The sequence below is a fragment of the Entelurus aequoreus genome, linkage group LG05 (genome assembly GCF_033978785.1).
Source record: "Entelurus aequoreus isolate RoL-2023_Sb linkage group LG05, RoL_Eaeq_v1.1, whole genome shotgun sequence".
Lineage (NCBI taxonomy): Eukaryota > Metazoa > Chordata > Actinopteri > Syngnathiformes > Syngnathidae > Entelurus > Entelurus aequoreus.
In genome coordinates, this window is record NC_084735.1 from 15,239,329 (window position 1) to 15,254,637 (window position 15,309).

At 35.9% G+C, this 15,309-nt stretch overlaps 1 protein-coding gene across 1 annotated transcript in view; it reads right to left on the reverse strand.

Moving 5' to 3' along the window:
• galnt12 (UDP-N-acetyl-alpha-D-galactosamine:polypeptide N-acetylgalactosaminyltransferase 12) overlaps positions 1 to 15,309 on the reverse strand; it is a 44,128-nt gene that overhangs the window by 10,033 nt on the left and 18,786 nt on the right. Inside the window, exons 6-7 of the mRNA XM_062046242.1 lie at positions 14,170 to 14,287; positions 8,397 to 8,573 (exon numbers count right to left, since the gene is read on the reverse strand). Of these exons, the coding sequence (XP_061902226.1) occupies positions 8,397 to 8,573; positions 14,170 to 14,287 (295 nt within the window). The remainder of the gene's footprint in view (positions 1 to 8,396; positions 8,574 to 14,169; positions 14,288 to 15,309) is intronic.

The following is a 15,309-nucleotide window of genomic DNA, read 5'->3' on the forward strand; positions in this document are numbered from 1 at the left end:
GGTTTTTGCCATAGAAAAAACAAAGTTTTTAGTGACAAAAGGGACAAAAAACACACTAAAAAAACCGTGAAAAATAATAAAAATGTATAAGTGTTATGTTGAAAGAAAAAAAGGAAAAGTGTGACTTATTTTTAACACTTTTGTGATCCCTGAGATTTTATTGGGATTTTTTTTAAACTGTCATTGCTCAAAAAACAAAAGTTATACAATCAGTGTTGATATGAATTATTGACATATTCAAGGCTTCAATTACTTTACATCAAATATTCCATTTTGTAATATTTTTGGGTAAATTATTGCATATTTTGTGTTTTTGCCATAAAAAAACAAAGTTTTCAGTGACAAAAGGGACAAAAAACACACAGAAAAAAAACCTGAAAAATAATAAAATGTATAATTGTTATGTTGAAAGAAAAAAAAGAAAAATGTGACTTATTTTTAACACTTTTATGATCCCTGAGATTTTACTGGGATTTTTTAAAACTGTCATTGCTCAACAAATAATAGTTATAAAATCAGTGTTGATATGAATTATTGACTTATTCAAGCCTTCAATTACTTTACATCAAATATTACACTTTGTAATATTTTTTGGGGAAAATATTGCATATTTTGTGTTTTTGCCATAAAAAAAAAAAGTTTTCAGTGACAAAAGGGTCACAAAACAGACACAGTCTAATTGTTATGTTGAAAGAAAAAAAAGGAAAAGTGTGAGTTATTTTTAACACTTTCATAAACCCTAAAATTTTATTGGGATTTTTAAAAAACTGTCATTGCTCAAACAACAGAAGTTATAAAATCAGTGTTATGAATTATTGAAATGTTCAAGGCTTCAATTACTTTACATCAAAAATTCCATTTTGTAATATTTTTTGGGGAAATTTTTGCATATTTTGAGTTTTTGCCATTAAAAAAAAAAGTTTTCTTTGACAAAAGGGACAAAAAACAGACACTAAAATAAAGTGAAAATAATAAAAATGTATAATTGTTATGTTGAAAGAAAAAAAAGGAAAAGTGTGACTTATTTTTAACACTTTTATGATCCCTAAAATTTTATTGGGATTTTTTTAAAACAGTCATTGCTCAAAAAATAATAATGAATCAGAATCAATGTTGATATGAATTATTGACTTATTCAAGCATTCAATTACTTTACATCAAATATTAAATTTTGCTATATTATTGCATATTTTGGGTTTTTGCCATAGAAAAAACAAAGTTTTCAGTGACAAAAGGGACAAAAAACACACACTAAAAAAACCGTGAAAAATAATAAAAATGTATAAGTGTTATGTTGAAAGAAAAAAAGGAAAAGTGTGACTTATTTTTAACACTTTTGTGATCCCTGAGATTTTATTGGGATTTTTTTTAAACTGTCATTGCTCAAAAAACACAAGTTATACAATCAGTGTTGATATGAATTATTGACATATTCAAGGCTTCAATTACTTTACATCAAATATTCCATTTTGTAATATTTTTGGGTAAATTATTGCATATTTTGTGTTTTTGCCATAAAAAAAAGTTTCTGTGACAAAAGGGACAAAAAACAGACACAAAAAAAAGTTAAAAATAATAAAATGTATTTACAATTGTTATGTTGAAAGAAAAAAAAGGAAAAGTGTGACTTATTTTTAACAATTTTATGATCCCTAAAATGTTATTGGGATTTTTTTTAAACTGTCATTGCTCAAAAAATAATAATGAATCAGAATCAATGATATGAATTATTGACTTACTCAAGCCTTCAATTACTTTACATCAAATATTCCATTTTGCTATATTATTGCATATTTTGTGTTTTTGCCATAAAAAAAAAACTAAGTTTTCTATGACAAAAGGGACAAAAACAGACACAAAAAAACTGTGAAAAATAATAAAAATTTACAATTGTTATGTTGAAAGAAAAAAAGGAAAAGTGTGACTTACTTTTAACACTTTTATGATCCCTAAAATTTTATTGGGATTTTTTAAAACTGTCATTGCTCAACAAATAATAGTTATAAAATCAGTGTTGATATGAATTATTGACATATTTAACGCTACAATTACTTTACATCAAATATTCCATTTTGTAATATTTTGGGGGGAAATTATTGCATATTTTGTGTTTTTGCCATAAAAAAAAAAGTTTTCTTTGACAAAAGGGACAAAAAACAGACACAAAAAAAACATGACAAATAATACAAATGTATAATTGGCATGTTGAAAGTAAAAAAAGAAAAGTGTGACTTATTTGTAACACTTTTATGATCCCTAAAATTTTATTGGGATTTTTTTTAAACGGTCATTGCTCAAAAAACAAAAGTTATAAAATCAGTGTTATGTATTATTGAAATATTCAAGGCTTCAATTACTTTACATCAAATATTCCATTTTGTAATATTTTTGGGGGAAATGTTTGCATATTTTGTGTTTTTGCCATTAAAAAAAAAGTTTTCTTTGACAAAAGGGACAAAAAACAGACACTAAAATAACGTGAAAAAAAATAATAATTTATAATTATGTTGAAAGAAAAAAAAGGAAAAGTGTGACTTATTTTTAACACTTTTGTGATCCCTGAGATTTTATTGGGATTTTTTTTTTAACTGTCATTGCTCAAAAAATAATAATGAATCAGAATCAATGTTGATATGAATTATTGACTTATTCAAGCCTTCAATTACTTTACATCAAATATTCCATTTTGCTATATTATTGCATATTTTGCCATAAAAAAACAAAGTTTTCTGTGACAAAAGGGACAAAAAACAGACACAAAAAATCTGTGAAAAATAATAAAAATGTATAATTGTTATGTTGAAAGAAAAAAGAAAAGAAAAGTGTGAGTTATTTTTAACACTTTTATGATCCCTGAGATTTTATTGGGATTTTTTTTAAACGGTCATTGCTCAAAAAACAAAAGTTATAAATTCAGTGTTATGTATTATTGAAATATTCAAGGCTTCAATTACTTTACATCAAATATTCCATTTTGTAATATTTTTGGGGGAAATGTTTGCATATTTTGTGTTTTTGCCATTAAAAAAAAGTTTTCTTTGACAAAAGGGACAAAAAACAGACACTAAAATAACGTGAAAAAAAAAAAAAAATTATAATTGTTATGTTGAAAGAAAAAAAAGGAAAAGTGTGACTTATTTTTAACACTTTTGTGATCCCTGAGATTTTATTGGGATTTTTTTTTAACTGTCATTGCTCAAAAAATAATAATGAATCAGAATCAATGTTGATATGAATTATTGACTTATTCAAGCCTTCAATTACTTTACATCAAATATTCCATTTTGCTATATTATTGCATATTTTGCCATAAAAAAACAAAGTTTTCTGTGACAAAAGGGACAAAAAACAAACACAAAAAATCTGTGAAAAATAATAAAAATGTATAATTGTTATGTTGAAAGAAAAAAAAAAACGAAAAGTGTGAGTTATTTTTAACACTTTTATGATCCCTGAGATTTTATTGGGATTTTTTTTAAACGGTCATTTCTCAAAAAACAAAAGTTATAAATTCAGTGTTATGAATTATTGAAATATTCAAGGCTTCAATTACTTTACATCAAATATTCAATTTTGTAATATTTTTTGGGGAAATTTTTGCATATTTTGTGTTTTTGCCATTAAAAAAAAAAGTTTTCTTTGACAAAAGGGACAAAAAACAGACACTAAAATAACGTGAAAAATAATACAAATTTATAATTGTTATGTTGAAAGAAAAAAAAGGAAAAGTGTGACTTATTTTTAACACTTTTATGATCCCTAAAATGTTTTTGGGATTTTTTTTAAACTGTCATTGCTCAAAAAATAATAATGAATCAGAATCAATGATATGAATTATTGACTTACTCAAGCCTTCAATTACTTTACATCAAATATTCCATTTTGCTATATTATTGCATATTTTGTGTTTTTGCCATAAAAAAAACCAAGTTTTCTATGACAAAAGGGACAAAAACAGACACAAAAAAACTGTGAAAAATAATAAAAATGTATAATTGTTATGTTGAAAGAAAAAAAGGAAATGTGTGACTTATTTTTAACACTTTTATGATCCCTAAAATTTTATTGGGATTTTTTAAAACTGTCATTGCTCCACAAATAATAGTTATAAAATCAGTGTTGATATGAATTATTGACATATTTAACGCTACATTTACTTTACATCAAATATTCCATTTTGTAATATTTTTTGGGGAAATTATTGCATGTTTTGTGTTTTTGCCATAAAAAAAAGTTTTCTTTGACAAAAGGGACAAAAAACAGACACAAAAAAAACATGACAAATAATACAAATGTATAATTGGCATGTTGAAAGTAAAAAAAGAAAAGTGTGACTTATTTGTAACACTTTTATGATCCCTAAAATTTTATTGGGATTTTTTAAACTGTCATTGCTCAACAAATAATAGTTATAAAATCAGTGTTGATATGAATTATTGACATATTCAAGCCTTCAATTACTTTACATCAAATATTACACTTTGTAATATTTTGGGGGGAAATTATTGCATATTTTGTTTTTGCCATAAAAAAACAAAGTTTTCTGTGACAACTTCCACTTGAAAATATTTTTTGGGGAAAATATTGTGTATTTTGTGTGTTTGTCATTAAAAAACTAAGTTTTTATGACAAACAAGGAACAAAACAAAACAAACAAACATTTTTTTTTAAACGTATAATTGACGGATAGATCTGAAGTTGCTCTAAAGATTTAAGCATTAAAAGTAAAAAAAAAATGTAATGTGTTACTTCTTTTTAACACTTTTATGAGAGGGACCCTTTTGGATCCTTAACAATATATATATATATTTTTTAAACGGCCATTGCTTTAAAAAAAAAATTCAAATATTCAAGGATCTAATTAATTGTTTTGAACATGAAACTAACTATTAAAAGGTAAAAACTAAGGATAGACCTAGAGATGTAAGTGTTGAAAGTTAAAAAAAATAAAAAAAATAATAATATATATATATTTTTTTAACACTTTTATAAATGGGGGCCTTTTTGGATCCCTGAGATTTGTATTGGGAATTTTTTTTTTAAACTGTCATTGTTCAAAAATAATAATAATGAATCCAAATAAGTGTTAAGTTAAAGTTAAAGTACCAATGATTGTTATGAATTATTCACTTATTCAAGGCTCCAATATCTTAGAGGTAAAAAAAACTAAACATTTAGTGAATTGGAAAATGAAAACTATGTTTATATTTATCAGTGTGCGGCCCTCGGGGGGAACTTTGTAGAGTGGAGGAGCAAACAGGACCAGTGAGAAGAAGTAGGAGTACATAACAACAAGGAATGTCTCAGAGGCAGACTGACCAGTCTGAGAGGAACATTTCATTCTTGTCATCTGCTGACATGATAATGACTTCTTGCACTCACTCAACCTTTCCATACCACCACTCTCCTCTTGGGGCGCATGAAACCCCCCTGAAGTGTAATATAGTGTGCAAGAAACCTCTTTAAAGTGGGATGAAGTCTGCAAGAAACCCTTCTCAAGTGGGATAAAGTGTGCATGAAACCTATTTAAAGTGGGATAAAGTGTGCAAAAAAACCTCTTTTAAAGTGGGATAAAGTGTGCAAAAAAACCTCTTTTAAAGTGGGGTAAAGTGTGCAAAAAAACATCTTTAAAGTGGGATAAAGTGTGCATGAAACCTATTTAAAGTGGGATAAAGTGTGCAAAAAAACCTCTTTTAAAGTGGGATAAAGTGTGCAAAAAAACCTCTTTAAAGTGGGATAAAGTGTGCAAAAAAACATCTTTAAAGTGGGATAAAGTGTGCAAAAAAACCTCTTTAAAGTGGGATAAAGTGTGCAAGAAACGTATTTAAAGTGGGATAAAGAGTGCATGAAACTTCCTTTAAGGGCAATAAAGTGTGCATGAAACCTCTTTAAAGTGGGATAAAGTGTGCAAAAAAACCTCTTTTAAAGTGGGGTAAAGTGTACAGAAAAACCTCTTTAAAGTGGGATAAAGTGTGCAAAAAAACCTCTTTAAAGTGGGATAAAGTGTGCAAAAAAACCTCTTTAAAGTGGGATAAAGTGTGCAAGAAACGTATTTAAAGTGTGATAAAGAGTGCATGAAACTTCCTTTAAGGGCGATAAAGTGTGCATGAAAGCTCTTTAAGGTGGGATAATATGTGCATGAAACCTCCTTAAAGGGGGATAAAATGTGCAAGAAACCCTTCTAAAGTGGGATGAAGTGTGCATGAAACCTATTTAAAGTGGGATAAAGCGTGCATGAAACCTCTCGAAATTGGGATAAAGTGTGCAAAAAAACCTCTTTAAAGTGGGATAAAGTGTGCAAGAAACGTATTTAAAGTGTGATAAAGTGTGCATGAAACCTCTTTAAAGTGGGATAAAGTGTGCATGAAACCTATTTAAAGTGGGATAAAGTGTGCATGAGACCTTTTTAAAGTGGGATGAAGTGTGCATGAAACCTATTTAAAGTGGGATGAAGTGTGCATGAAACCTCTTTAAAGTGGGATAAAGTGTGCATGAAACCTATTTAAAGTGGGATAAAGTGTGCATGAGACCTTTTTAAAGTGGGATAAAGTGTGCATGAAACCTCTTTAAAATGGGATAAAGTGTACATGAAACCTCTTTAAAGTGGGATAAAGTGTACATGAAACCTCTTTAAAGTGGGATAAAGTGTGCAAAAAAACTCTTTAAAGTGGGATAAAGTATGCAAGAAACGTATTTAAAGTGGGATAAAGAGTGCATGAAACTTCCTTTAAGGGCGATAAAATATGCATGAAAGCTCTTTAAAGTGGGATAATATGTGCATGAAACCTCCTTAAAGGGGGATAAAAGGTGCAAGAAACCCTTCTAAAGTGGGATGAAGTGTGCATGAAACCTATTTAAAGTGGGATAAAGTTTGCATGAAACCTCTTTAAAGTGGGATAAAGTGTGCATGAGACCTTTTTAAAGTGGGATAAAGTGTGCATGAGACCTTTTTAAAGTGGGATAAAGTGTGCATGAAACCTCTTTAAAGTGGGATGAAGTGTACATGAAACCTCTTTAAAGTGGGATAAAGTGTGCATAAAACCTCTCGAAAGTGGGATAAAGTGTGCAAAAAAACTCTTTAAAGTGGGATAAAGTATGCAAGAAACGTATTTAAAGTGGGATAAAGAGTGCATGAAACTTCCTTTAAAGGCGATAAAATATGCATGAAAGCTCTTTAAAGTGGGATAATATGTGCATGAAACCTCCTTAAAGGGGGATAAAAGGTGCAAGAAACCCTTCTAAAGTGGGATTAAGTGTGCATGAAACCTATTTAAAGTGGGATAAAGTGTGCATGAGACCTTTTTAAAGTGGGATAAAGTGTGCATGAGACCTTTTTAAAGTGGGATAAAGTGTGCATGAAACCTCTTTAAAGTGGGATAAAGTGTACATGAAACCTCTTTAAAGTGGGATAAAGTGTGCATAAAACCTCTCGAAAGTGGGATAAAGTGTGCAAAAAAACTCTTTAAAGTGGGATAAAGTGTGCAAGAAACGTATTTAAAGTGGGATAAAGAGTGCATGAAACTTCCTTTAAAGGCGATAAAATATGCATGAAAGCTCTTTAAAGTGGGATAATATGTGCATGAAACCTCCTTAAAGGGGGATAAAAGGTGCAAGAAACCCTTCTAAAGTGGGATGAAGTGTGCATGAAACCTATTTAAAGTGGGATAAAGTTTGCAAGAAACCTCTTTAAAGTGGGATAAAGTGTGCATGAGACCTATTTAAAGTGGGATGAAGTGTGCATGAAACCTATTTAAAGTGGGATAAAGTGTGCATGAAACCTTTTTAAAGTGGGATAAAGTGTGCATGAAACCTATTTAAAGTGGGATAAAGTGTGCATGAGACCTTTTTAAAGTGGGATGAAGTGTGCATGAAACCTCTTTAAAGTTTATTTATGTAGTTTGAGCATTTTCCTCATCAGGTGGTTTATTTTGTACATATGTAGCATCATCTATAAAGATACAAAGAATTGCGACATCTAGTGGACACATTTAGAGCAGCAGTTTCTTTCATTCAAAAATGTTTGGCTCATTTGTATAATTAGCAAACTCATCCCGCGGGGCCGGATAAAACCGTACATTTGACAGCCCTGGTTTAAAGCTTTCTGCATTACGGCCGTCAGCCAAGAAAATGCCATAAAGTAGCCGCACCGTTTTATAAGCCGCAGGGTACAAAGCGTTGGGGGAAAGTCTGCAATTGACGGTATGTTGGTGTGTGGTGTTGAGACACGGAGGGTGTTCTCCTGGAGAGGAGGTGGGAAATGATCGCCACCTGACCCCAGGGCTTAATTACACAATGCCCCTCCCCCTCACGCCACAGGCGGGTGACACCTGTTGGCACACCTTGGCCGCCCCTGCTCATGTATCGCCAGAGTGCGCGGGGATGGTTGGCGGACTCACCACTTTGGCGTGGGGGTTGCGGTTGTAGTAGATCCTTTTCTGCTCGTCCATCCACACTTCGGCGGCCCGCACGCTGTTGGCCAGGGCTTGGGTGCGCGGGTACGGCGCCTTCTTGGGGAAGACGTGGCCCACGTGGGAGCACGGGTGGATCTCCAGGCTGCCGCCGCACTGCCAGATCTGCGGGCGGAAGACAACCGGTTAACTAAGCCTCGCTTCGCCGACGCCTGACACCCGACGCACGTTTGTTCCAGAACCTGAGACACGGGAAGGCACGCCCGCCTTTGAAATGCTGCTCAGCTAATTGGAGACTCAAAATTGCGTGGGAGCGTGCCGCCAGACGAGAGTTGCAATTACAACTTTGAAAAACTTGTATTGAAATGAATTGAAATCCATTTAACCCAAAACATAACCATTTTAAAAAGAAAAGTAATGAATATGGTATGAAAAGCAACACAATGGAATGTAGTACAAACAAACAGTAGTTTTATAAAGTAATGCAATACAGCATTTAATTGGAGAGAGCTGTCAAACACACCATCAGCAGCTTCTCCATATATTTTCCTGGACAGATATCATTTCCACGCACTTGGCTGGGCGTTATTGACGCATTCCGCTCCAGTGTGCGGAAAAACTAGCAGTGCCACGCTCCGTGTCCGCCCTGAGATGGGTCGGTCGCGAGCTCAAACCCCCGGCTGATTCATACCAAAGACTATAAAAATGGGACCCATTACCCCCCTGCTTGGCACTCAGCTGATTAGGCTGGGCATTGCTCTGGTGTATCGTCAAATTCGTAAGACGATGGCAGCCACTCAAGGAGCCCAAAGGCTGTTCGTCGCAATGGAAGGATCACAAACTGGGGCGATTTCTGAACTGAATCGCAAGATGGATCACATCATGGAAAAGCTGGTTGAAAGGGAAAAATTGGATATGAGAGCCAGCATGGACGAATAGAACAAACAAGCCATTGTAATGTCTGCTCGCGGAAAAATAAAAATCCTAACCTACGATTTGACTCCCTCGAATGGCCTTGACGCTGCAACAACTGGAGCAGGCTGTTCGTCGCAATGGAAGGATTGGGCCGGGCTGTGGGATCACAGTCTGGGGCCATTTCTAAACTGAATCGCAAGATGGATCACATCATGGAAAAGCAGGTTGAAAGGAAAAATTGGATATGAGAGCCAGCATGGACGAATAGAACAGACAAACAAATGTAATGTCTGCTCGCGGAAAAATAAAAATCTTAATCTACGATTTGACTCCCTCGAATGGCCTTGACGCTGCAACAAAAGGAGCAGGATGTTCGTCGCAATGGAAGGATTGGGCTGGGCTGTGGGATCACAGTCTGGGGCCATTTCTGAACTGAATCGCAAGATGGATCACATCATGGAAAAGCTGGTTGAAAGGGAAAATTTGGATGTATGTGGGCTCTGTACCGAGGATGTCGTTGTGGCTTGTACAGCCCTTTGAGACACTTGTGATTTAGGGCTATATAAATAAACATTGATTGATTGATTGATATGAGAACCGGCATGGACGAAGAGAACAGACAAGCCATTGTAATGTCTGCTCGCGGAAAAATAAAAATCCTAATCTACGATTTGACTCCCTCGAATGGCCTTGACGCTGCAACAACAGGAGCAGGCTGTTCGTCGCAATGGAAGGATTGGGCTGGGCTGTGGGATCACAGTCTGGGGCCATTTCTGAACTGAATCGCAAGATGGATCACATCATGGAAAAGCAGGTTGAAAGGGAAACATTGGATATGAGAGCCGGCATGGACGAATAGAACAGACAAGACATTGTAATGTCTGCTCGCGGAAAAATAAAAATCCTAATCTACGATTTGACTCCCTCGAATGGCCTTGACGCTGCAACAACAGGAGCAGGCTGTTTGTCGCAATGGAAGGATTGGGCCGGGCTGTGGGATCACAGCCTGGGGCCATTTCTGAACTGAATCGCAAGATGGATCACATCATAGAAAAGCAGGTTGAAAGGGAAAAATTGGATCTGAGAGCCAGCATGGACGAATAGAACAGACAAGACATTGTAATGTCTGCTCGCGGAAAAACAAAAATCAATGACACCTGGAGTCGAACTTTTGTTTGCATGCAGAACGACCCCAGGCCTATGGACACTATATCAACACACCCAAGACAATGGGCATATACACACAAACCCCTATCCTATCAAGGGTTGGAATTGGGGGTTAAATCACCAAAAATTATTCCCGGGCGCGGCCACCGCTGCTGCTCACTGCTCCCCTCACCTCCCAGCGGGTGAACAAGGGGATGGGTCAAATGCAGAGGACAAACTTCACCACACCTAGTGTGTGTGTGACTATTATTGGTACTTTAACTTTTAACTGCTTCACCAAGTTAGCTAGCGACACGCTCTTTCAGGGCTAGGCTGCAAACTGTATCACGATAGAAGGGTTTAATATCAGCCGATACCAAAAATTGATGTTTTTTATGACCTATGGAAAATAAGGACGGGTAGAAAAATGTAATAAAGTTAACATTATTATTTGAAATGTAACCTTCCTCTGATTATAATCCCCTCAGCTGTCAAGGCAGAAAGGAAATGTCAACATAAGCGTGGCCTCTTGTTTTCATGTGTTATTAGACCCATTTTTTTTTTCTCATCCCCCCCATTGTTTACCTGTATCTCACCTTTTTTGTAAGGGGCGCCAGAAGTTGGCAGACCCATCAGCGATCCTGTTCTGTCTCCCTGTAATGTTTGATCCTGTTCTGCCTCCATGTAATGTTTGATCCGGTTCTGTCTCCTTGTAATGTTTGATTATGTTCTGTCTCCCTGTAATGTTTGATACTGTTCTGTCTCCCTAATGTTTGATTCTGTTCTGCCTCCCTGTAGTGTTTGATACTGTTCTGTCTCCCTAATGTTTGATCCTGTTCTGCCTCCATGTAATGTTTGATCCGGTTCCGTCTCCCTGTAATGTTTGATCCAGTTCAGTCTCCCTGTAATGTTTGATCCGGTTCTGTCTCCCTGCAATGTTTGATGCTGTTTTGTCTCCCTGTAATGTTTGATCCGGTTCTGTCTCCCTGTAATGTTTGATCCTGTTCCGTCTCCCCGTAATGTTTGATCCTGTTCCGTCTCCCCGTAATGTTTGATCCTGTTCCGTCTCCTTAATGTTTGATCCTGTTCTGTCTCCCCGTAATGTTTGATCCTGTTCCGTCTCCCCGTAATGTTTGATCCTGTTCCGTCTCCCCGTAATGTTTGATCCTGTTCCGTCTCCCTGTAATGTTTGATCCTGTTCTGTCTCCCTGTAATGTTTGATCCTGTTCTGCCTCCATGTAATGTTTGATCCGGTTCTGTCTCCTTGTAATGTTTGATTCTGTTCTGTCTCCATGTAATGTTTGATCCGGTTCTGTCTCCTTGTAATGTTTGATCCTGTTCCGTCTCCCTGTAATGTTTGATCCTGTTCCGTCTCCCTGTAATGTTTGATCCTGTTCCGTCTCCCTGTAATGTTTGATTGTGTTCTGTCTCCCTGTAATGTTTGATCCTGTTCTGTCTCCCCGTAATGTTTGATCCTGTTCCGTCTCCCCGTAATGTTTGATCCTGTTCCGTCTCCCCGTAATGCTTGATCCTGTTCCGTCTCCCCGTAATGTTTGATCCTGTTCCGTCTCCCCGTAATGTTTGATCCTGTTCCGTCTCCCCGTAATGTTTGATCCTGTTCCGTCTCCCTGTAATGTTTGATCCTGTTCTGTCTCCCCGTAATGTTTGATCCTGTTCTGTCTCCCTGTAATGTTTGATCCTGTTCCGTCTCCCTGTAATGTTTGATCCTGTTCCGTCTCCCTGTAATGTTTGATCCTGTTCCGTCTCCCTGTAATGTTTGATTGTGTTCTGTCTCCCTGTAATGTTTGATCCTGTTCTGTCTCCCCGTAATGTTTGATCCTGTTCCGTCTCCCCGTAATGTTTGATCCTGTTCCGTCTCCCCGTAATGCTTGATCCTGTTCCGTCTCCCCGTAATGTTTGATCCTGTTCCGTCTCCCCGTAATGTTTGATCCTGTTCCGTCTCCCCGTAATGTTTGATCCTGTTCCGTCTCCCTGTAATGTTTGATCCTGTTCTGTCTCCCCGTAATGTTTGATCCTGTTCTGTCTCCCTGTAATGTTTGATCCTGTTCCGTCTCCCTGTAATGTTTGATCCTGTTCCGTCTCCCTGTAATGTTTGATCCTGTTCCGTCTCCCTGTAATGTTTGATTCTGTTCCGTCTCCCTGTAATGTTTGATCCTGTTCTGTCTCCCCGTAATGTTTGATCCTGTTCCGTCTCCCTGCAATGTTTGATCCTGTTCTGTCTCCTGTAATGTTTGATCCTGTTCCGTCTCCCTGTAATGTTTGATCCTGTTCCGTCTCCCTGTAATGTTTGATTCTGTTCCGTCTCCCTGTAATGTTTGATTCTGTTCCGTCTCCCTGTAATGTTTGATCCTGTTCTGTCTCCCCGTAATGTTTGATCCTGTTCCGTCTCCCTGTAATGTTTGATCCTGTTCTGTCTCCCCGTAATGTTTGATCCTGTTCCGTCTCCCCGTAATGTTTGATCCTGTTCCGTCTCCCTGTAATGTTTGATCCTGTTCCGTCTCCCCGTAATGTTTGATCCTGTTCCGTCTCCCTGTAATGTTTGATCCTGTTCCGTCTCCCTGTAATGTTTGATCCTGTTCCGTCTCCCTGTAATGTTTGATCCTGTTCTGTCTCCCTGTAATGTTTGATCCTGTTCCGTCTCCCCGTAATGTTTCATCCTGTTCCGTCTCCCTGTAATGTTTGATCCTGTTATGTCTCCCTGTAATGTTTGATCCTGTTCTGTCTCCCTGTAATGTTTGATCCTGTTCTGTCTCCCCGTAATGCTTGATCCTGTTCTGTCTCCCTGTAATGTTTGATACATGCAGAGAATCATCCGCCAGACAACCAAACTTGATAGCTGATACTGCCGCCTGATTGGCTGTTGGCGCGTCACGCCCACTGATCACTTCCTGCATTGCTCGGTTACCAGACAGCGAGTGCCTTTGTTCATGCAACCAACCTTGCTTCCGTACTTCCACTTTAATTATTGAACGTTTTATCCAATGCATTTTTTATTTTATTTCTATGGATTACATGTCTATCGCGATTTATATTGGTATCGTTTTATCGCCCAGCCCTACGCTCTGTCATGTTATTGATGACTACTTTCTTCCATTCAATGATTGTCCTCAATCAATCAATCAATCAATGTTTATTTACATAGACCTAAATCAATGGACGTCGAGTGGGTCTAGTAAAATATTGTGAAAGTCCAGTCCATAGTGGATCTAACATAATAGTGTGAGAGTCCAGTCCATAGTGGATCTAACATAATAGTGTGAGAGTCCAGTCCATAGTGGATCTAACATAATAGTGTGAGAGTCCAGTCCATAGTGGATCTAACATAATAGTGTGAGAGTCCAGTCCATAGTGGATCTAACATAATATTGTGAGAGTCCAGTCCATAGTGGATCTAACATAATATTGTGAAAGTCCAGTCCATAGTGGATCTAACATAATAGTGTGAGAGTCCAGTCCATAGTGGATCTAACATAATAGTGTGAGAGTCCAGTCCATAGTGGATCTAACATAATAGTGTGAGAGTCCAGTCCATAGTGGATCTACCATAATAGTGTGAGAGTCCAGTCCATAGTGGATCTAGAATTCTCTCCGCACTGTCCTAAGGCGGGGGGGGAAACAAAACGCCCTAGCTATAAGCTAATGCTAATGCATCTCCCGAGACTCAAAACACTCCTCTTACCCTGAAGGACATCTCCAGGTTCTCTCCTCCCCACACCTCCATTCCCGTGTCGTACGTCCCCAGGTAGTGGAAATACTTCTTGTTGATGGAGAGCAAACCCCCAGCCATAGTCGGAGACCTGAGGGCGTGGAACAAATAGTGTGTAGGGTGACTCACTTTGAAGGGTGTAGTGTCAGTGTGTGTCTATTCCACCCATAAAAGCCAATAAATAACCATCCAAAAAGTGCCAACAATACTCTATTTACATTTAGTGACTTGAATACTAACAAATATTAGTGATATTGTTATTATAAGTGCTAACACAGGCTATTTATAGTGAATACTAACAAGTATTAGTGATATTGTTATTATAAGTGCTAACGCAGACAGACTATTTATAGTGAATACTAAAGTATTAGTGATATTGTTATTATAAGTGCTAACACAGACTATTTATAGTGAATACTAACAAGTATTAGTGATATTGTTATTATAAGTGCTAACGCAGACAGACTATTTATAGTGAATATTAACCAGTATTAGTGATATTCTTATTATAAGTGCTAACAGACTATTTATAGTGAATACTAACAAGTATTAGTGATATTGTTATTATAAGTGCTAACACAGACTATAGTGAATATTAACAAGTATTAGTGATATTGTTATTATAAGTGCTAACACAGACTATTTATAGTGAATATTAACAAGTATTAGTGATATTGTTATTATAAGTGCTAACGCAGACAGACTATTTATAGTGAATATTAACCAGTATTAGTGATATTCTTATTATAAGTGCTAACACAGACAGACTATTTATAGTGAATATTAACAAGTATTAGTGATATTTTTATTATAAGTGCTAACGCAGACAGACTATTTATAGTGAATATTAACAAGTATTAGTGATATTGTTATTATAAGTGCTAACACAGACTATAGTGAATATTAACAAGTATTAGTGATATTGTTATTATAAGTGCTAACGCAGACGGACTATTTATAGTGAATATTGACAAGTATTAGTGATATTGTTATTATAAGTGCTAACGCAGACAGACTATTTATAGTGAATATTAACAAGTATTAGTGATAATTTTATTATAAGTGCTAACACATACTATTTATAGTGAATATTAACAAGTATTAGTGATATTG